Below are 24,770 nucleotides of genomic sequence, written 5' to 3'. Positions count from 1 at the left end.
AAATAGGATTCCAAAAATGTGGGATGCTTATTTTTCGTTTCCATTGTACAGAAATCAGTCATAAATTATTTATTTCCATTGAGTTCTAATATTATACCTTTCAATATAATATTTGAAATGTTATCCAGCACTTTCGAAGAGACGCCAGATTTTTAAACATAAACTTATATCTATAGCAATATCAGTATATACAATTCTTTAAGGAAGGGTCAAAATATACGAATTATATTGAATTTAAAAAAATATGTTAACTTCAGAAGTTTTTCGTTTTCCATTTACGTTGTTTTATTATTAAAAAGATATTGAGTTTTTATAATGTTCGAACAAAATTATTAATTTAAATGAAATTAATTTCTCATAATATATCCATCAAATAGTTATATTTCAAATTTAAAAAAATGATACATGATATGTACATATATACATATATGTACAGTCATATGGGAAGCACTTTCAGCCGATGGACGTCATCCACCTTCAACGTGTTTAGTATTTATTACTAGATATTGCTGATATACCACGCAGAAGAGCATTTTGCGATTGGTATTTAAACCAAACAGATAACGATCCACAATTTTCATAAAACATTTTGTGGACAGATGTATGAGGCCGTATTTACCTGGCAAGATATTCTCAATCAAAGAAATAGTGCATGTTTGATCACATGAGAATCCATAAATAACATTTCCAACACGGTTTTCAATGTAACGTATGGTTAGGAATAATGGGCAATATTTTAATTAGACTCCATTTTCTACCAGCTTGAATGCGAACGGATTTTTCGCATTTATAAACAATGAACTTTATGACCTTTTGGAAAACATTCCATTGAATACGAGAATGAATTCCTAATTTCAATTGGATGGCTGTCCTGCTCACTACGGCAATCCTCGACAGTGGCTTAATATTCATTTTCTCGGAAAATGGATCGGTCGTGCATGGCCTCCGCGTTCACCATTAGAGTTTTTTGTATGAGATACTCTGCAAAGCAAAAAGTGTATGCAGTACCTGTAATGATCTTCAATCATTAAAACGAAGAATTGTGCAAGCGTGCGAAGAGATTACAGACGCACAATGTCAGTAAGCCATTCGTTCTCTCATCGATAGATGTAATGCCTGTCTTCGGGCTGAAGGTCATTTTGAACAAAACATTTAATAATTAAATTTTTATTATTGTAAAGCAATAAAGAGGATAGACCTTATTTCGACATTATTCATTCCTACAGCTCTACATAACTTCAAAAGTAAATATCTCTTAAACGAAGCGTTTGCATAATCAGAGGAAAATGTTTGTTGTTTTGAGGTTCTGAATTCATATTTTAAGTTTTGGCGGTTTAACCCGGGAATATCCTGTATATATAATAAAATATATATACGGGGTGAGTCATCCAAGGCCGGCCACCCAAATAACACCCATAATTTTGGAGATAGGAAAAATGTTTCAGATGAAAGTGGAATAGTTTCAAGGAAGACGTGTTTTGGTCATGTTGTCTTTCTTCTAGGTGTAGGCGCCAAAAAAGATATGAAGGTCACCTTCATTTTTATAAGTGAAATTGAATAATTTTTTTTATGTAATATACTCCTCTAATTATTTTGCATATAAAAGTATTAGGGCAGAGATATCAAAAAACTAACAGTTTACATAAAATGTTAAATAACTCGTAAACTATTAATTTTTTGATAATCGTACCTTAATACTTTTATGAACAGAATAATGAGCTGAATCAATTAGTGGAAAAAAAATAATAGCTTATTTAAAAAATTATCTATTTTGCATACAAATTTTTTTGCCAAAATAAAATATAAAATATCTCGTAAACTATTGGGTTTTTTATATCTCTACCCGTAGACATATAAGATAGACCCAGCATATATTTTTCTATAGTATATGCTGGGTTTAGCAGAACGGTGCGAGAGGTAACCTATCTCTGCGTGCGCATCTTGATATTTATATATTACTGAAAAAAATAAAATAAGATATAAAAGTATACTGAGAAAAAAATGTTTGGCATTTGTAACTATAATTACATATTATTATAATTATGATTATTACTACTATAATAATAATAACAGTAACTATATAGTTCTAGCAACAAATTGATATAGTTGGCAACCTAAAATGACTATAATTATAGTTATTATAACCATAACATAGTCACTTGAATCATTTTTATGGTAATTTCAACTACTTTATGGTTATAATAACTATAATTATATAATCATTTTAGGTTGCCAACTAAATACTACGGAAAAATTACCATTGGCAATTTTTCCTTAATATATTTGTTAAATATTGAAGCCTTACTACATAACTCATTACTACAGTGATAATATCTCACACTATTTGTGTTTGTATCCCTCATATTTATTAATCTATTTCCATATTCTGTCTTAAATCATTTTTCTATTGAAATGAATTACCAATTACACTGTCTGGATTGTTAGCGAAAAAGAAAAAAAAAATTTCCCTGATTTCCCAGTTTTCCCGGTCACTTTTTGAAAAAATTCCCTAACTAAAACTTGGAAGATTCTTTGAATAAAAATAAAGAAAAAATTAAAATATTTTATTTTACAAACAAATAAAATTATTAGTATAATAAAATATAATAGAAAATAAACATAATATTAAGTTTTTCGTAATATTTATAGTAGCGTATTATAACCTCACTTTGTTAATATACACACGGGGACATAAATAACAACCGATTCAAAGTTGCATGTGTGTCGGAGATCAGAAAGCATAAAAAAATGAGAAGGTGTGAGAAATAATAAGAAGGCTTGAAAAGGCGTGAGAAGACATTTATGTACATACGCCGTATACTCTTGTCATGTATTAGATTAGGTACATATACTTTGTATCGGATATTACGTGTATTTTTGTTTAGAGAGGTCATGATTATAATACAAACAATAAATCAAAGAATTATTTAACTTAAATAACAAGTTGCAAATATAAATAATAATACAATATAATACAACTTATAGCAGCCATAATGTTAAATGGAATGACTACTGATACGCGATGAATTAAAAAACAAATGAATTACGGGAAATAGCGGATTATATCTTTGTTTTGCACATTGCTTATTGAGATTTAATCATTTCATAAAAATATTGTATGTTCTAATTATTATTTTAATTAATTTTAATTAGAAATGATTTACGAAATAGTCATCATACATACATTAATACATACATATTTTGACTTTTGTAAAGTTAAGTTTTTTTCTTTTTAACAACGTTAACGGTTTTCTGCAAATTGCTCATTGCAAAATTAAAAATAAAAAAAATATTTGTATTGCTTCTTTAAAAAACTTCAAAAATTCTGTCATAATTTTTAAAGAAGTAACGTTTAAACTTAGAATTTTACAATAATTTAATTTTATTTTAGGTTAATAAATTCCTTGATACTAATTTCCCTGACTTTTCCCTGTTTTCCGGTTTTCCTTTACCACTTTTTAATTTCTCTGACTTTACCTGATTTCCCTAACCGTCAACAACTCTGACTGTGTTCTATCAAGTTGGCACTTTAGCACAATCAAACACGACCTATACCACATTTTTTTGCTATTTTTTGCTTTATTCCCGATCTTTTTGCTCCAGCCGATTCGCTAAAACCCATGGTTGTGCTAACTTAAGACTAAAGTTAACACAGCCACAAAAAGAAAAAAACACAGCAAATAAAAAATGAAGTACATATTTTTGAAAAATTAATTGCTGTAATGTACTTTACACTCTTGTCAAATCTGTATAGAGTGTCATATTTAACTTAATTTAAGTCGCCTATTCAATATATCGTTATTTTATACTAAAACCATAGTTGGCACTATTACATACAGTTTCAAATTTAATCGTTTAAAGTTCTAAGTTTTAGTATAAAATAACAATATACTGAGTAGGGGTGGCGACTTAAATTAGGTTCAATTTAATATTATAGATTTCACAGTGAAATATTAATAAGCGTCTTCCTTTGAAAATATAAAGATTGGGGACACAATGATTGATTTTCTGAAATATTAATCACGCATGCTCGTATATTATGACTCGGGAGCGAATTAGTTTACTTCGTCCGGGCAGAACTTTATAACGGGGAATATCGAGAATTCCGCGCGAACGCGAACAGAACATACGGACTATGTGTACACGGCGCAACGTTATCGCGGATCGCAGTAATCTTTTCAGCCGCAAAACCGCGATCAATATCACGTCCCAGGAGAAGTGTCGAGTTTCGCCGGAAACGGGAGGGGAGGGGGCACACAAACCGGGAATCAGTAAGCACGATGAAAGGAGAAGCGCGGGTGAAGGCAGCGAGAAAGGGGGGAGGGTGATTCCAAAGGAGCCAGGAGCTCGTTAATAAAATCATGGCTCGTCAACGATGCTGCGAAGTAGCGAGTATCGATTTCAAGTTGAACACCTTGTTTCCATGGTGTAATAAAGGGAGTGTTGTTTTTACGTAAGCACGATGAACAAAAGAGAGCTCTCTCTTCGTCGCATGAAAACGCATTATTTTTTCTCTTCGCCCTTGTCTAACATATTCTATAATAATAATTTATAAACATTTCATGGCAATTTTCTCACCGTTATCGGATAAAAGTCTTTTTCCCAGTTTAAATTATACCCTCACTTCAAGCACTTTCAAAATTGTTGTCATGTATCAGATTAGGCTTTTTATCTCATTGCGTGATGTCTTTATAGAAATTTATTATGTATAAGCACAATAAGAGCAATGCGTGTTTCGGACATCAGCTAATTTTATCCTTAAAAAGAAACTAACATTGATAACATCTTAATTGTACACCAATTGTAAAAACTGAGGATGACTCCAAAAAGAGTCGAAATGTAGTATATTGAATAATTTATATTTTTACTTACAATTAAATGATTGTGTAATATTTTATTTACTCGCATATCAATCTGTTTTTCCTCTGATTGTATACCATGATTCGAATATAACTTTAAAAAACTAATGTCTTACACTAAAACAGCTGAAACATACGTAGGGGAAACCGGGGACAAAAGAAACAAGGTGACACTAGTAACATCGTTAATATTTCTTAAATTACAATAGATATATATACACGGCTGCATGGTAAAATTCTGTAGATAGATCGGCATTGAATCGTTCGTTACATGCTAGTTAAATTCTCGCGGAACGTGCACGAGTGCAGGAGCAGAAATTACTTTTTTCATGCATCGAGTTAAGTTTTATTGCGTGCACAAAATCTAAAATTTTTTTTTCTTTATAATGAAGATATAATTTATTATCATAATATGTTTTAATGATTATCTACGTTGATGGTTTGCACATTTGAGTTGATTTTTATGTAGGTTTTTATTTAAAAAATTTACTATAAATAAATAAAATATCATTAGAGGACAATAGTAACATCAATGCCTGGATCAGTTATAACATCATAATTATTCCCAAACTTACTTGATTTTATTTTAGTATTATTTTGTACAATGTTATTTGTATTTTTCTTCATAGAATCACATTAACAAGAAAACACAAGGTAGATAAGAGAAAAACTATGTAAAAAGTGTCTTTATACAAACAGACATTTAAAGAAGTTATAAAGGACCAATTATCCATTACTGCAGCTGCAAGAAAGAGTATGACTTATGTAGTGGTGTTATGTACCTCTGGCAAATGTGGTACAATTATCCATATTGTTACAATCGTCCACGGGTTTGGGATGGTTGTAACAAAATTCCTCATAGTCTTTGAACAAACATAAATTTTTTTCTAGTCACATAAAAAAATTAAACCAAAGAAAATTTTATAGCTAAATAAATTCTACATCTAAAGATACATATTTTTTTTAGTGTAAATATTATATTTTACTGTTATAATACTTCAAAGCCAAAATGTTACTTTTGACCCTGGTCTTCCCTACATATGTTGTCTACCTCAGTAGAATGAAATGCGGTTTATTCGCACTGATGACAAGCGCTTAGCAAATGTTAACGGAACTATTTGTAGTCTGCCGTTATAATAAAAGCAATATGCGGCCGACGCACTGTCATCGCATGACATTGTGTTTCCCAGCGTTTCAATCAATCCAATTCCACCTACGTTAGTATCAAACGGCTCTATGATTAAACATCGATAAATAAGCGATACAAGCGCGACGTGCAGAGAGGCCCCAATCGATTCTCACTTGTAACCCCCATCGAGAGGCGAGCATTAACTGAGACATTACTACTGCACGCAACGTCGCGCATATATCCGTCAATTAACAATTTCAAAATTCAAGACACTTAGAAAATAAGTTTGACATTTGACAAAAACAGGTGGCTCGCGTACAGAGTACGAGCTATTTTCTGTAAGTATATAATTGTAAGACTAACAAGGAAAAGGACCCAACTGTCCCTCTCTAATTTTAATGAGCTTTTAGTAGTGTTATTTTCCAGAAAAAAATAAGCGATACGTATTTTTTTATACGTACCCATACGCACTTTTAGGGGATAAAACACCCTTTAGAAAAAAATTTTTCTCTTTCGAAGCGAATATTGTCGAAACTGTAAGAGATAGAAAAAATTTTTCACAATGAAAATTGAATGGCTTCATGAGTACTTTAAAATCATAATAAAAAAATTTTTTTTAACTATTTATTTATAATAAAAATGATTTATTTATAAAGAAAAAAATTTTTTTATTATAGTTCTAAAATACTCTTAATGCCATTCAATTTTTATTTTGCAAATTTCTATCTCTTACAGTTCCGGTATTCGCTTTTTCCTTCCGGAAGCTTTTTGCTTCCGGTATTCGGTTTTTCTATCTCTTACAGCTTCTGATGTTCGCTTCGAAAGAGAAAAATCAATTTTTTCCCAAGTGGTGTTTCACCTCTTAAAAATGCATATGGGCACATATAAAAAAATACGTGTTGCTTATTTTTATCTGGAGAATAACATACTAAAGACTCATTAAAATTAGAGGGAAACAGTTTGGTCTCTTTCCTTGTAAGTAAGTTCCTTAAATATGTCCGCAGTCCGAAACAATTTTCGTTTTGAATACAACGGAATATCCGCGGAGCGGAGATGAAACCGCGGAGTCCGCGCGTAAATTCAGTTAATTGGCATCACAGTCCGCTAACAAGCGTCTCGTAACGAGACGAGCGCGCGCAGTGCGACGGGCGGAACGCGTCGATGGCACCACTTACCCCTTGGATGTCATCGCGTTAATCGTCTCCGTGCCCATGCCCGCCACCATAGGTGAACTCACAGATCAGAGTTTATTTTAATCTTTGGTTATACATATCCTAACTTAAGCCAGAGACAAATCAACAATGTGATTTTTCATGCTTGATCACAATTTATAGTAAATTTAGTAAATTACCTATCATGGAAAGAACAATTTTGCTAAAGAATTTAAAAATTTAACTAGATATAAATCTAGAAATAATTTTATTGATCTATCAAAATATTTATGTAGCACGCTCAAAATGGTAGCTAGAATGTGAATTTTTTTTTTATAACATTGCCTCATCATGCCCAATATAAGTATGCAATTGTTTTGATAATCTAACAAAATTATTTTCAGATTTAGCTCAATTTTTAGGTATCCCAACAAAATTGTTCTTATTTCCGTAGAAATTCTGCATTCTGTGTAGTGTAATTCTATAGTAATTTACTAAATCGTATGCGAAAAATCACATCATGTTTCGTACAAACTTTTACTCGTTTTAAATTGACAAAAATTGGCCGTGTTCAATAAAATATTTATTTTGTAACTATTGGAAATTTTCTTCGCTGAGATATTATTCTTCCAGATCTACTTGTTATCAGATTACAATGCTGTAAGGAACTGAAACACCGCTTGTCCATAGGTATTTAGACCATTGCCTATATTTGGATTATCTCCTTTATATTGTTATATGTTACAGGATAAATCAAAATACGATACAACCGAAAAAGATACGATTCTGTGATTCAAATGAATGAATCGAAATGATAGCATAATTTTTTTCGAACGCTTCGTTTTCGAGGAAAAAGAATTTTAAAAGTTAATCGAATACGTATGCACTTGATTAATATTTGACGTAACAGTTTTCGCTACTGATATTCTGTACTATCGTTTGTTCACTATCAGGATTAATTCAATTAAATGATTCTTAAGTTAGATAGACAAATGAATTTGTGTGAGACAAAACAGAATTAATTTTTTATATATTTATTTTTCATTTAATTAAAGTATTATTGAAAATATAAATACTTTTAAACATATATCGTCAACGGTAAAAAAAAAGCGTTGTGTTAGTCATAGAAAAGAAAAATAAAATGGATCACATGAATAAAAATTCTGATTATTGAATTTCTGATTATCTGCATCAGAATGTTTGATAGATTTAACTATAAGTATCTGATTTACACCTTTCTGGTTGAACCTACCAGAATTCCAATGAATTCACAATAAGATCTTTTTTTCCAGTTTTTTAACAGTGTTATTAATATTTTATTTGAAAACTTTTTTCTCTGATATTTGATGACTTTATCTATTAATATAGCATCTTTATTCTGTGAAAATTTATTTTTATTTTATAGAGCTTTTTAATCTCATATGATATGACTCAAATGATATGATTATTAGCAAAATCTGAAGATGCCATAGTAGCTCGACGCTAAGCGCGCGCAGTAACACTGTCGTGGTTACTTTACGCGAAACCGCGAGTTTGAATAACCTCAGGGTTAAGCATGAGAAAGGAATAGAATCATTCTCTTCTCGATTATACTAAATATTTTCATTCTGTATTCTCTTTACAAAAATTCATAATTACTCGGTTATTTCATTAAGTTGGTATTATTTTCTTGTATTATCTTTAATGTTACAATATTTGTATCATTACACACTACGTATTCTGTACGCCTTCAATTGGAAAATGATGTATTTTAGAACAAATAAATATCGTCATAATAATGATTTCCATATAACAGCCTAATCTTCTTGATGCTGAAATTTCATGATATATTTACGGACTGTAATGTAATTTTTTTCTTTCTAAATAGACATCTCGAATTTAGCACATGACGATGCATGCACAAGAGCGCAGTCAGGATCGCGAATTGGCTCTATCTCGCTGGAATCGCGGCGAACATCACGCAAGCGCAACATTATGCCAGAACGATCAAGAACCGACGGAACACTTATCCCGCAAACGCTTATTGATTGTGACACTCCGTCGTGTCTCGCTCTCGCACCGTTCATCCCACCCTCCCTCTCACCGTCCATGACATCACTTTTCGTCGTGATACACACGTGACGAGACTGTCAATCTTGGTAGTTAATTAAGAATTAAATCTAGATTTTACAAATGCACGACTCTTCTTGTTTTGTCATCCTCTAATCCGCGAGGACAATAATATTTTGCAGATGAAGAAAACGGAGATTTAATTTAATCCTAGAACAAATTCATAAGTTTAACGTGCATGTTAGCGATGTCATTAAGCACTAAACTATGCCTTCATTAAAAAAAAAGTTCTATTCTTTAGACACTAAGTATAAGCATATTCTTTAGCTATATCTTCTTGACTGCGGATTTTTCTCTTATATACGGCAACAAGAAGATACTGTAAAATGTAAAGAAATATCGTCTAGCCATGAGATTTTGGATTTAAGATTGCAATCCTTTTAATGCTAGAATAATCTGCCTTGTAGTGACGTGCACATGGCCTCGGTAAAAAATTTTTATACATATAAATTATATATAAACGGTTAATCCAGTTTTATTGCTAGAATATTATTAATTGGCATCACATTTCAAAAACAGAATTGTGAACAAAACACAACTCTTTCAGAGATTCAGAAAGCATACTCTGAAAGTTTCAGAATCTTCAAGAGACTCACCAATACGATTTGCATACACCTTCTTATAGGATTCTTTTTTGGAGACATTTTCTTCTTACGAGAGAAACACATCTCTTGGCATGGCTGCGTATACTTATCTCTTACAAATGAGCGATGAGTGCGCCGCGAGAAACTTGCATAGCCTCTTATTTCGAGAAATTATTCGAATTATTATAGTTTGTGTGTGGAATTTTCCATAGGTGGAATTTAGTTTTGATCATAGCTCATTCATCTACTTTTTTCATAGATAAATATGTATTATAGATACCTATATAGACATATGCTTCGTGCAAGATTTTTTGCATAGAGGAAACTCTCTCTCTCTCTCTCTCTCTCTCTCAATATTTTTTTTAGTGTTTAATGATCAGTAGCCAAATCTGTCAAGTTAAAAGCGGAAGAAACTATTAAACACCACTTCAGTTCTATCCACTAAAGTGGGGACAAACTTTTAAAAATTGAATCCATTACATATCAGTTTGAACCTTCTACTGGTTCAGTCTTATAACAGAGTGATAAATGATTTTAATTTTTAAGTAGTTCTATAATATTGGATTATTTCATATCATTTCAAGGTTGAATTTGATAATATGTCTATTCTTTCTTTCCTTTTAAATTAATGATCAAATTATTTGTATTTATAAAAGTATAGATTGTAAATATTTTGTCATTACAAATGTAAAATGTATAAAAAAATCTTGTGTTATATTAACTAAGAGTGGCCTATTTCCTTCTGGACATAAAATTTACGTATCAACAGCACAGTTCTACTTTATAAAAATAGCGTTTTAAGGTTAAAGAAATGCATATCAAAAGAATTATATAGACCGCGCGGTGGCAATGGCGCATCGTGAACAATCACTCTTCAAGCGATTTTGCTCGTTCGTGTCACGCGATTCTATGGACATGTTCGTGCGGTGATTGCGTATACCCTGTAGCAAAGACAAAACAAACTTTCATGATGCCATGCGCAGTCATTCGAGATCTTCTCGGGTAGCACCAGTGTTTACAGCAATATTGATTCTCACTTACATTTTTCCGGGGTTCCCGGATAGTTGCGAGGATAATGGTTACATTCATAAACGCAATGTTGCGTAAATGTCAAATGGATAAAAACTCAACAAAAAATAGATAGACCTAAGAGCGAGGAAGTGTGAATTGCTGACTCAGAATGTGTCATGAAGTAAACACTGATTTTCAAGTATCATCTTCCATCACGATGACTAATCGAGCGCGAACTAAACGACTTGTGTTTTCAAGCTCAAGTTCTTTAATTGATGTCTACAAAAATATCTCGATAATTATAATTATACAAAAGATGTCACTTTTGTAAAGACATATCGCTTGATCATTTCCTACAACAACGACATAACTTAAAAATTGTCATTTTTTTTTATTTGATTGCAGAAAAACAACGGAAATCTAAAAAAAAAAAGAATTATAGTTATTTTCGATACAAACTATATTCTGTGTTGATGCAACATAGAGATATTATATATATTATATATTAGGTGTTAAACTTAATTCCTCCCGTTTTTCATCTCCAAAATTGATTTGTTTTGAAGGGAAGATGAATAAATACCTTAATCAAAGTAATTTCCTCCATTTTCTACTTTATTACTAATTAATAATACTTTGATTAAGGTATTTCCCTTCGAAACAAATCAATTTTGGAGACGAAAAACGGCAGGAATTAAGTTTAACACCTAATACATATATGTATGTATGTATATATGTGTGTGCGTGCGCGCGCGCGCGCGTGTATATATATATATATATATGTATATAGAAAGTGTCCCATTTTAATTGCCTCGAGCAAATATCTTGAAAAAAATGTATAAATATTTCACCAGGAAAAAAACGTAACCAAAATACGTTCCCTTTGAAACCGTTCCACTTTCATTTGAAGTATTTTTTCGTATCTTATATATTTTTCAAGATATTTCCCTAGGGCAATTAAAATGGGACTTTCTACGTAGATATGTATACGTACACACGCACGCACACATTATAGCAGTAATAACTAAATTATAATAAAATGTTAATAGTCACAAATATAAATTTTTCTCAGTACACCAAAGAAGTAGACGTCAAGTCTTTTCGGTTCTAAAGATTACAACAGAGAGTGTATTATAGGTGTCGTTCGCCTGATGACAGAGACCATGTATGATTAGACGAATGACGGCCGCTTCGATGCGAGAGAGGGAATGAGGAGAAGGAGAACGAGGAGGAGGAGGAACAGGAGGAGGAGGAGGAGGAGGAGGAGGAGGAGGAGGAGGATGAATCGAAATGGGAAACGGGAATAGCTTCCAGTTCAGGGAACCTTTACTGCCCCAGTTCCGGATGCTCGCATTGCGCGGGCGGGGAAGATAGGGCATAACGGGACACCGAGGTCGCTTGCGACTTACGCGGGAGCTCGCGTCCCGGAGTCGAGGTCGTCGTTGTCGTCATTGCCGCAGCCACCGCGCACAACTAAGACTCTGGCAAGCAAATTAACAATCGTTACGTACACGTAGATATTAGGTAGGTAAGCGTCATTTTCGCACCCCTTCCCGATACAGACGAGCTCCCGGGCGCTGCGCGCTCATAACATTCTCACGTCCCACCTTCCCCGTCGTCCATCCGGCGGGTTACCCCAGAGCTTCTGTGCGGGCGGCATCGCGAGCGAGGCTATTCGCGTTGCAGTGCGCATGTGCGCCGAGTATAGACCCGCGCGTTCCGCCAGTCAACGGGCGAAACGCACCGGCGCGACGGCTCACATATATGCACTCTGCTCCATATACGTATACGGGATGTCCCAGAAAAACCGTATACATCCTCCCGACAATTCTTAGGCCAATCTGGAATTGGCATTTTCTCGGTGTGAAAGGCCAAAGCGCCGATATATGTTTTATCTTAAGGGTCAATGGGAGTGACGAACCAACTCATTTACACCTTATTTGCAGCGGGTGCAGCTACATATCTGCTCTCTATCAAACTCCATATTTTGTTTTAAGGAACATTTTGGTATAATACTTGTTACGACTTATATTTTGTGAAGCTACAGCACCTGTGCTGAAGAACCGAATTTTGCAGTTTCGCTCTTACAAACATTATATAATAAATAAAATGCTCCTTATTCGCGGTACAGATACTGATATTTCATCTCCTAGAAGTAATATTGCATCATGAACCTTTTTGGCTTCTTTTTATATAAAATTGTCAATGCACATACAAAGTTGGATTTTGCAAATTGGTTCTTGAAAAATTATAATAAATATAAAATTATGTACATCTCAACTACGCTATAGTATACATCGGGTGAGATATCAGAATAAATTATTTTATCTTTTTTCAAAAAAAAGATCTCTCTGTACGAGCCTTCACGTTACTTTCCCGAATACGAATATCTCAATTAAAACGCGGTTCATGCAGAATTTCAGCATAAAGAAATTCATTTTTTATTAGAAGTCTCCATAGTCTCTCCTGTCGACTCTTAAGATGCAAGCAAGGAGTTTTTCGCGAAGTAAATCTTGGACAGAGAATCTTAGACGACGAAATAAAGCTTTCAAATAATTAAGAATTCGTAATCCAAACATTTACAAATATGTGTACATATAAATAACTAGGCCAACAGTTCGAAAATACTTTTAAAAAATTAACATTTTTAGGATTACTTACTCAAATATCCAAAACAATGTGTTTTTTAACAATAATTTTTTAAACATCAATAACTGTTATTGCACAAAAAGAACAACTTTGCTGAAATATCTAAAAATTTAGCTAGATCTAAAAATATAGATCTAAAAATAATTTTGTTGAACCATAAAAATAATCATGTAGGACGTTCAGATGACTCAGATGATTTCCAGAATGTCAAAATTTTTTTCAATATCATGTTTAAGATTCTTACGTAATTATTTTGATGATCCAACAAAATTATTCTAACTAAATTTTTAGATATATTTCAGCAAAATCGTTCTTTGTATATAAATAATTAAATAAGTATTTAAGTGTCAACTTTTTAATATATACATATATTATACAGGGTGTCCCAAATCTCATGATAAATATTTTAAAGACAGATTTTTTGTAACATTTTTAAGACTGCCGCGACTAAGATAGTTTTTAAACAGGAAAAATTAAAAAATTACAAATGACGGCCGGAATTTCACGCGTTCAGGAATGGCAACATAGTGTGAAGATGCTTTCTCGATTTTCATACTTTTAACAATACCAAAATCAACACCTTTACACACTGATCAGCACGAAATTCTAGCCCTGCGTCGTAATTTTTAAACTCTTTCCATTTGAAAGCTATCATAGCTTCGGCATCTCTGTATTAGGCTTTTCGTCTTAGAATATTACAAAGAATATATCTTTAAAATATTTATCGTTAGTTATGGAACACCCTGTGTGTATATGTGGTGCCTGTGTACATATAACATTAGAGAATCTTAATATGTTTGCCAAAGAAGAATTGGCTCGAAATAAATTGAGACAAGAGAACGCAAGACTATCAGGCTGTCAAATATATTTGGTACACCCTATATGAATGTTTGTCATTATTATAGCCCATTAAATTATCTTGCACACGCCGGTCGCGCGACCCCTCCACGGCCTCCCTCTCGAACCCTCGGTGTGCACGAATGCACTCGCGGCTCCCAGCCGCCTAGCCGGGCCGCGGCGGACTCGCATGTGCGCCCTGCTCCGCTATCTATCTCTCTATATCCCTCTCCGGCTCGATAGCCCGCCACCGCTGCTGCTCTCCGAACGGCAGCACGTCAATAACCCGTTGCCACCTTGGCCGCACAGCACGTACGTGTGTATAGTGCGCGTCGTCTCCCGCGAAGACGGCGCGACTCGCTGCAAAGCACGATAGAAAGAAGAGATGCTCCGATTTAATTAATTCCTTACATGCAAAGTTTCATGATGGGCAATTCCGGTGATATCTCTGCAAATATTCAAACCAGAAAATCTAGCCACTAGTTGATATTCGACGTTGGGAAATTGTCGAGTATACTATTAGTAGAGCGAGCCGTTGTCAAATAACCTCTCTCTTTTACAGTACATTTGCAAATGAGTACGGTCGTACAAAATTCAAACATTTCTCGTGATAAATGAAAATGGGTTTGAGAGGAAAAATCGCGGAAGGACCTGTCGAGGGACCGAAACGTGCGATATTTTTTACGCAGAGCTGCAGGGATGATGCGGAACGAGCGGGCGAAAAATTCTGACAGCCGGAAATTGCTAACGTAGCGAATTATTGAACCGTGACTCACACGTACAAACAGAGAAAAAAGTCGAAAGAGAGAGGGGGAGGGGAAGTTTTGGGAAGAAAGGGAAAGAATGCTGTGTACGCGCGGTGCAAAGCGACGATGAAAGAGCGACAAGGAGGAAAACAATGGAAAATGGTACGTACCCGGCTGTGCATACATGTTCACGAAATGTATCGAGACGTGCACAGCGACATAAATTGGCAAAAACGATTTATCGAAACTGCCGACGTATTCGGCGAATTTGTATATTTCTCAGAAATAAAAGGACGATATATTGTCTACTCGGATATATCAGTATGATGCATCAAGGGATCAATATAAAATTTCTAAAAGTTGTAAATATCGAAGGCGCACATTATCGTTTAGCACATTAATCTGCACAACTCACCTGCGATGTTGTGCTGATGATGGTTATAAGTAAGAGGAACGGAGTGCAGTGCTCTGGCCGACCATTTCCGATGCCTGGAGTCCTCATCGTCGTCATCGGCTTGTTGACCATCTTCGCCTAGGAAGTGGACTTTCTCGTACCTGTCCAGATACCTGGAACGCACAAGATACTTTAGTATTTTACATGTAAAAAATAAAATTGCCAAGTCCATCTTTCTTAAATGATAGATTCTCTCTCTCCCATAATTCTATTTTTTTATACATAATCATTCGAAGCTAATGTCAAAATCTGTAACACAATTATTAACGCTGGATCATTTAATTTATTAATTAAAAGAAACTAATAAACTTCAAGGGAACGTTCAAGGAACCAAAATTATACAACTAGTATAAAAAAGAATAAATACCAAGTTCATTTTAACAATAATAATTCAAGATTGCAGATGTAACCTAAAGAAATTGAGTAAAGCCTATAAATCCACCGTCAACTCCGGAAAGATATAATTGAATGTGTCCAATAGATCCCCACAATCAGCTCCGAAGGATTAAAGAACGCTCAGGGCCAGAATGCAACGGGTACAGTGCATCCGAATGGCCACCTTGCAGAGGCGGCCGACAGCTGTCGACGTGTTTTTAAAAGTAATCGTACAAACGATTTTCATGTTGATTTAGTTGTAATGTAGGATTTATTTGGATTTCATAAAGGTTGATATGGAACTTCTGGGTAGAAAAAGATGGTGGCGAGTATAACAAACCTCTGAAACGACTCAGAGAATGTTAACTATTAAAAGAATTTCAAAAATCAAAAGACGATCCGAACGAAAACAAGATGTTCATCGATCACTTCTAAATACTGCACAACAGAACTGCGATACTATACCATCGGAAGTTTATGTCACAAAAAATAAATCGGAAAAATATAGTTTCCTAGTGCAAAAACCAGCTGGATCAACTATATAGTTTTAAAAGTTAAACAAGTTGCGGCTGAGACTTTTCTCGATTCATTAGAACTGATTGGCATTTCCAGAGAATCAGTTGACTTGCGACGGTATCAACACGTAGCGCGTAATTCTATCTAGAGATTGTATAACTCAGAGCAGTAGCCAATAACGATGGCTGATGAAAGAAACTCTTCAAGGCGACCGATAGACAGACAGACAGACAGACCAATCGACCGACCGATCGATCGACCTACCGACCGTCGGTCGTTGAAAGTGCGACGAACTCACGCGAACAGAGTATGGGAGTCATGAGGCATCGAGGGGAAGGAGAAGAGAGGACATTGAGTCGTGGGTGGGCGAAAGAAAGTGGGGATAGATGTAGCGGATCCATTCATACAACCAACGTACAGCGCGGAAGGTACAGACAGTAGAGAACAAGCAGCCCAGAGCTTGATTGGCCGTTGGCGGGTGCAGACTACTGAACACTACTCCGACTACCGCAGCAGCGTGCTGCTGTTGCTACTACTGCTGCTACACGCCGCGTATGTGACAGCGACTACTAACGCAAAGTAGCAACCGGCCGGAGATACTTATCATGATATTTCTTTTGAAAGAGTGATCCCTTGCTCGATAATTCTAGTGCAGATCGAACAAAAGACACCGATCTTGATTGAACAAACGTGTTTTAATTGTTTCTGCCGCTAAGATACAATCGAAAAGAACAGCGATTGCTTAATCCGGCTAAATCCGATGACGCAAGAGTGGCGCATCCGAGTGCTTTACCGTGCAGTACGAAATACAAATAGCGATAATGATAAACACTAATATATTCAGATGCAAGAATATCAGAACAAGTAAATATGTTGAGCGTATTTAAATATAGAGTAGAGAGAGAGTTTTGGCTACATTCCGGAGTTTTAAAAGTTGTCCTTTGCCCTTTTATCGGCTTAAATGTCACAGTTCGTAAAATGATGAAAGTGATGTTATATTATCGGAAAATACATATATTAAGAACTTTCAGTTAAAATTAATAAGGACAAATTTACAAGAAAATACTTATTATAAAACATTTAATCCTTTCACCGTGACATATAGTTATCGCTGTACATAATGAATTATGAGTACATACTTTACTACAAATAAAGTCTACGCGATATTCTCTCATATAGTCTATTCTTATTATAAAACCGTTTTAAGTAACGTCTTAAAAGGCTTACTACCATATTCAGTAAAAACAAAATCGATTTTTTATTAATAAATAACATTTCCTGAAAATTTAAAATATTAAAAATACGTCGGTAAACAATTTAAAGCCGGAATTCGCCAAATGAAACCTGTAGAGCCGTTTCAAGAGTAAAATGTACAGATGGAAATTGGATCGCATGGCGCCGCGGCATCACGTATGACTAATTATGAGATGTAGAATAAACAAAATAGAATAAATAAATGATGGCTAGAAGCATATTTAGTCTCATTGTCAGTACGTTTATATTAACTTGAACGCATAAGGATATTTTCAACTAGTTTTACTAGAAATGCATCGGATATCCGAAAAATATTCTGTATCCGGTATTACCCAATACTTTTTTTACTAACCAGTCGGATAGCCGGATATTATTAGTATCCGGCAATATATCCGACTGAAATTTTATATTGAAAGTTTGCGTCATTGATGCAACATTCTATTCTTTTCGTCTTTCTTCTTTTTCTTTTCACGTTGAGAAGATAAAAAAATTATTACCCCGCTATTTTTCCCTTGCTTTCTCTTTTTAGAATTTTGGCAAATTTGTACCGGGTATCTGGAAAAAATTCTATATCCGGTCGGATAATTATCCTACCGGACATTCAATCGGATACCCAATATCATATTCTTTTCAGATATTCAATATCCGGTATCCGGTAATTTTACGATCTGATGCATCCTTAATGTTTACTATATACACATATATAAAACCGAGAAGTATGGATGATCGAAATCACAATTTTTATAGCTGCTTGTTTCTTTAATGAAGGTTACAATAATGGAGCTTATGAGACTTAAAATTCTAAACGGTTTCTCTATTTTCTCAGGCTAAAATGATGGCTAACAACAATCAGCGCATACAACAAACTAACCGACGACGACATCATTTAGAATCTTCCAAGGAGACAAGAACGATTCGTAACAACGGAAGAGTAGTCCAAAATACGTTTTTCGAGGAAGAAAAGAACTTACTATATGCCTAGAATTCTAAGCAATCATTGTTCTTCATGATCGTCACATCCAAGAAATTAATTTTCTCTCCACTTTTTTCCAATGTAAACTGAAGTCTCGTGTGGAAAAAGGAGTTGAAAGTTGTTAATACTAAATCAATTAAATTATCCGGCGCCACCATAACAATATCATCCACGTATCTAATATAAAATGGTTTTCCAATCCAAAATGAGTTGAAACGTTCAAAATTACGAAATAAAGAAGACATCAGTTTTATGAAGATATAATTTTAATAATCAATAAACTGTGCGCAACTTCTTTCGCGCTGACTCTCATTAGCCTTGAAATTTACTTATTATTATTATTTTAAATACAGAGAGTCTAATCATTATATTCTTTAACCTTTTAATTGATGTATACTTTATTGATTCCAGCAAGAATCAGTATCGATATACTGGGGCACGTTTACGTGATGAATGATTTTTAGTATTAATTTTTTATATCCATTTTTGCAATGGGAGATAAGGTACGAAATGCTGTAAGGAAATAATTTTTCAAACCGTTGAAATCGGAAGACATAAATAATCAATATCTATTTATACAAACGTTTTATAACCGTCTTTGATCACGCGATCTTTATATACTTAATCCTTATATGGAAAATGAATATAATTCACAATACTTTTAATACTACGACATCTCCAACGTTTTATATTTAAATTATTAATTTTATGTAACCGATTATAACGCGACCTTTTTATCTTTATTTTATTATTTTTATTTTTATAATTTTCTAACCATTCGAATCAATTTACACTGAAGATGACTTGATGAAGGTTGAAACGTATGTATTATTTTGTTATATTATTTTATGTATATCCTTTCGATAAACATTAAAATAGAATAATTACCTACCAACTAGAGTTGACTCATAGCCTTTTTTTCGGTAATTTTAATTTTTAAAATATTGAGTCAGTTCATTTTGAATATATTTTAAGTTTTAGTTATAACAGCTTTAACAGGAATGCGAACTCCCATAAGAATGTCGGTCTTTAATAGTATCTCGTCGGTGATAGTGTACCTACTAATTCACATTGAATTATTTAAGCGTTAAAAAATCTAGCTTCGATCGTTATGACCATTTCTAATTTATTCTCTTGAAAAAATTTACTTTAGAAAACTTAAAAAATTTATTTTAGAATACTTAAAATTTACTGTAGAGAAAACCTAAGAAATAAAGGTAAATTTGAAACTTTAAACTTATTTTTAAAGTAACTTTAAAATTTACTTAAGAACAGCTGAAAGAAACTAACGCGCTGTGCCCCGATTATATTTAAGTCACCCTTGAAAAACTTTAAAAATTTTAGATTATTTTGGCCTAACCTTTTACACACTTTAAATTACCTCAAATTTTTGAAGTAAATAATTACTTTTAAAACTTTAACTTCGTTAAAAATAAATTTTCTCGAAGGTTATTTGTTGAGTTTTCAATATTTTTGATTAAAATGCGCGAGCGCGTGCGTGCACACACAAAGAGAAAAGAACGAATAAATATTACTGAAAAATATGAAAACAATCTGTTGAAAAGTTCTTGTATAAAAAATTATTAAAAATGATCTATTTTCCGGTCAAGGTAGAAAGTTCCCTTTTAAATGCAATTATAGTGTGCAGCGGTTCTGACTTAGTCAAACAACTAAAAGTTACACCCTTCAAATGGTAATTTGAGAGACTCTCTTTGCTGTACTTCTTGGACTAATTACATTACTACTCATTGTCAGATCATCAAATGTATTGCTTTAAGGGGATCTTAAAGTCATCTGTATTACCGACTAAATGCAATAATTTTTATATAACAATTACTTTTTTCCTCGTTTATATAATAAGTTTGAAAAACATTTTTCGGGATTAAAGCACATGCATTAATACGTGTCTGTGAGGTGGAATTTATGTCGAGAACGAAAAAAAAATTGTTTAAAGAGATTTTTACCATTTCTTAGCCCAATATGGCGTTAAAGCTGTCAATATCGTAACAAAATTTGCTTGATATAAAAGCTTTGCAGTTTGTACTTACAAAATTGTGGTCCACAGACACGTAGTTTACATGAACAACGTCGAGTTCTTAGAATTAGACTTACAAGTAAATCTACGGAGGTGTCACTCACCGATTTTAATGAAATTTTGCATATTTGTAGAACTTCGAAAAATATTTGAGACATATTTTTTTTTATCTGCAATGGTTCACTCTGAAGCGTGAAAACTACCCCTTAAAAGTAAGGTTTTTGGGGTCGCTGAAACTGAATCTTATATCAAAAGTATAAAATTCAAAATGGCCGATCCAATATGGCGTCCAGATACTTATTTCGTATAATATGAAATAAAAAAAAATTGAAAATTTTAAAAAGTAAAATGGGTTAAGGGGTTTTTGGGGTCGCTGAAACTAAATCTTATGTAAAAAATATGAAATTTAAAGTTTTCTCTATGTGCCACGTGCGATCATGAGTAGACGCGACGGGCCAAACGTTTTCCGTTTTTACTGACGCATACGTACACTGTAGATAGAAGCGGTTTGATGTTTACGTTTTTTCAACAGAGTTGAAAAAAAATCGTAGAGGTACGGTAGATAGAACTCACTGTAAAAAAGCACCCCGAAAGGTGAGGACCTTGTATCAACACAATTTTTGCAAAAATTATAAATTTTAACGTATATAGCTGCCATATTGAAACCGCCATTTTGAATTTTATATCTTTAACACCATATTTAAAATCATTGATCCAAAAATCGGAAATTTTAATTCTGTGATGACAAGAATTCTTAAAATTGGTTCATTTTGATAAAAATTAATGAAAATTTTAATGTATCTGGACGCCATATTGAGTCAGTCATTTTGAATTTCATACTTTTAACATAAAATTCAGTTTCAGCGACCCCAAAAATCTCCTAACACATTTTACTTTTTAAAATTTTCAACTTATTTCACCTAATATGTTAAATCTATCCCTTACCTTTAAGGAGTAGTTTTCACCCTTCAGAGTGAACCATTGTAGATAAAAAAAAATAGGTCTCAAATATTTTTCAAAGTTCTACAAATATGCAAAGTTTCATTAAAATCGGTGAGTGACACGACACCTCCGTAGGTTTATTTGTTAGACACTTTATCACGACGAATTTATTATACGAAAATTGACACGAACGTGCGACTGCGTGTATCATAGTTTGCGTGAGATATTGGTGTGGTAGTATATAAAAGATATATCGATGTATACTACCACAAATGTAAAACAGCGACCTCTGGTGACCTTGTCGGAGTTCAGGCTTCACTTTAGGGGTTCCTTAACATTGCTAAAGATGGCTCGAATGGAACCGAAACGTTCGATCTTTGTATAAATTTTATGTAAGGTCTTTACATACATTATATCTATTGTAAGTATAATGCATAAATTACCGCATGTTAGTGCTCTCAATCGCTCGTCATTTAATAACTATTTGTTGAAAATATTTAAATTCAAGACTTTTTTAACATTTTCATAATTATACGATAATTATTATATTTTATTTATATCGGCTGTGCACTACAATGACTGTTTATACGCAGCGGTAATCTCCACAGATGGCTATTGTAGCGGTCATTTATATACAAAGATAGATCTCTGGGGAAGGCAGTTTAGCATAGTAGCGGCTGTCAGAAGCGAGAGTTAAATCTATGAAACTGAACGGATCAGAAGTGTACGCGAATTCCAATTTTCGTGAAAAAAAACGAAAACTTCCGCGTCCGCTTTGCAAGTTGCAGCGTAAAGTCAGGTGCGAAAAGTCGCGCGCAAATGACGATGGTAAGGAGCCGGAGACTCGGTGGCGCGTCCGCTTGTCAGCCACGCGTGCCGCTAACAAGATTGCAGGGCTCGCTTCTCTCGAGGAAGAGAGAGAACGGGAGCACGCGCGAGATAGAGGAGAGAGAGAGAGAGAGAGAGAGAGAGAGAGAGAGAGAGAGAGAGAGGCGGGGGGAGGAGAGAAAGGGAGAGAGAGGAGAAGAGTGGGAGGGAGAGGAAAGCGAGACTCAGGAACCACGTGGTGGCTCTCGTCAGCGAGGCCGAGGCATGAATGAACGAACGTACGTAGTACGCGATACGGAAAATGGTGGTGGGGCATAGGGACCAATGCCGATACGCGTGGTGTTGGCCGTACGGCAAAACGCTGCTACTCCCTGCCTCTTGCAGACGCTCGCGGACTGCCAGACGCAATGGAACATTGTAGCAAGCGGGGCGGTGACGGTCACGCCGCGTCCAGAAGTCGCCGGTGACGGTGAAGGCCCTTCTTGACAATCGGAATTCAATCGGGTCGCGTCTTTTAATGGAACCTCACAAGGTGTACGCATCAGCGAATAATTGATTAAACTTAGCTCGTACGAGGAAAAAATTTTCAGAGAAGATCAATATCTCTTTTCTAAACATTCACATCGCTTGATCCGTTCTGTTTATAGCGACATCGCCCTATGTAAATTTAACTCTCCGCACCTGACCTGACGTGGGTCTATTCGATCCACTCAATTACATTCTTTACATTATATCTCTGCAAATTTGAATTATTATTATTAAAGTAAACTTAGTATATGCATATATTCTTTTTTATACAAATCATTTTGATTCTCTGAAATTAATTAGCGTCTTTTAATCAACATAGGTTAGATACATTAATCCTTCATGGTCATACATCAAAAAAGCCACACGATGGTTACTTTAGGTTAAAATGACCCGACCCATCTTTAAAGTGTTACCAAATCGATAGTATTAGTTGCAATGATTTCAAAAAAATACAGTATATAATTTCATCCTTTAAAAAAAATGGGACAATGGCGTTTTAGTGAAAAATTTAATTTTGACACTGAAAAGAAATTGTAAACATGTTAATCCACATGATACGATATAGCGACTTTACATTTGTCTCAGTTTGTATTTTTTACATTATTGTTAATCCGTTCTATAATTCGTTTTTAATTTATTTAAGCTATTTATAATTTAAATTTATTTTATGTTTCGTTTTATCTAACATTGAGAATGACCCAAGTAGAGTCAAAACGCCGTTTGTAGTTATATTTTTGTTTCAATTATATTTTATTATTTACATTACATTGTTTTGTCTTATGGCACGTAGCCCTTCTCTACATAATTTATTATTTAAACATAAGTTCGAAAAAATGTTTTTTTACTTAAAAAATTATAACTTTTTAAATTTATAATATTTTCAAATAAAGTTTTGGTCTAGTACTCTTAAGATGATGTACTTTCAAAAAAAAAAAAAATAGTATGGTTACACGCGTTTCAAAAAAGGTATTTATTTTGAAGGTAGAAAATGGTCGTTTTTTAGGTATAAAAAAGATGTTAAACTCGTGTGAAAGGCTATTTATTATTAATTTTAGTTATTATTAATGTAAAAATTATTTTTATTAATACTAAAGACAAATATAAGTAAAAAACGTAAAATACAAAAAATCTAGAGACACAGGTTGTGTCTCGGCGTTAAGCTGCGCGAAGCGACACTGCCGTGCCTCCTTTATGCGAACCGACGAGTTGCGGCAGATCGAGATTATCGGATCTCAATAACGGCTGAACCGATCGCGTTCTATGTATGCTCAATCGATAGCCAACACACGGATTGTATGATAAAAGTGCTTTTATTTTTTTTTTTTACGTGTCCTACGAGCGTAGATATCGCGACGCAAAGTTCCGAACTGCTACTTTTTCAGTTCATTTTCAGATACGTCGTCCTTATTGTCATTATTGTCGTCGACCACATTCCGCGCATTCCTTTGGTGTTCGTCTGACATTCTTTACGCAAGAAGCGCTAGTTTCCTTCTGACATTCTTTACGCAATTATTACGCAATACGCAAGGAGCGCTAGTAGTGATATACATATATGATCAGCGAGTGCTGCGATCTGGAGACACGACTAATTATTAGGGTACGTTTCCATGAGCGCGTCGCGCCGTCCACCGTATCACGACGTGACGCGAAAGAGAGAAAGGGAGGGGTTGTGTACATATATGAACTTCACTCTTTCTCTCTTTCGCGTGCGTCATGACGCAATGGACGACGCGATGCGTGACACGCTCAGTGGAAACGTACCATTAGTGTATACACTTTTGGTTAGATTAGGT

At 34.2% G+C, this 24,770-nt stretch overlaps 1 protein-coding gene across 6 annotated transcripts in view; it reads right to left on the bottom strand.

The window, feature by feature from the left end:
* Positions 1–24,770, bottom strand: part of Bap170 (Brahma associated protein 170kD) — an 86,336-nt gene that overhangs the window by 18,149 nt on the left and 43,417 nt on the right. For all 6 annotated transcript variants that reach the window (XM_018512140.1, XM_018512141.1, XM_018512142.1 and 3 more), the window contains exon 4: positions 15,488–15,639. In XM_018512140.1, the coding sequence (XP_018367642.1) occupies positions 15,488–15,639 (152 nt within the window). The remainder of the gene's footprint in view (positions 1–15,487; positions 15,640–24,770) is intronic.

The sequence above is a fragment of the Trachymyrmex cornetzi genome, unplaced genomic scaffold, assembly GCF_001594075.2.
Source record: "Trachymyrmex cornetzi isolate Tcor2-1 unplaced genomic scaffold, Tcor1.1 scaffold392, whole genome shotgun sequence".
Taxonomy (NCBI): domain Eukaryota; kingdom Metazoa; phylum Arthropoda; class Insecta; order Hymenoptera; family Formicidae; genus Trachymyrmex; species Trachymyrmex cornetzi.
The sequence above is the reverse complement of the archived record's forward strand: the minus strand, read 5'-3'. Positions and strand labels throughout refer to the sequence as shown.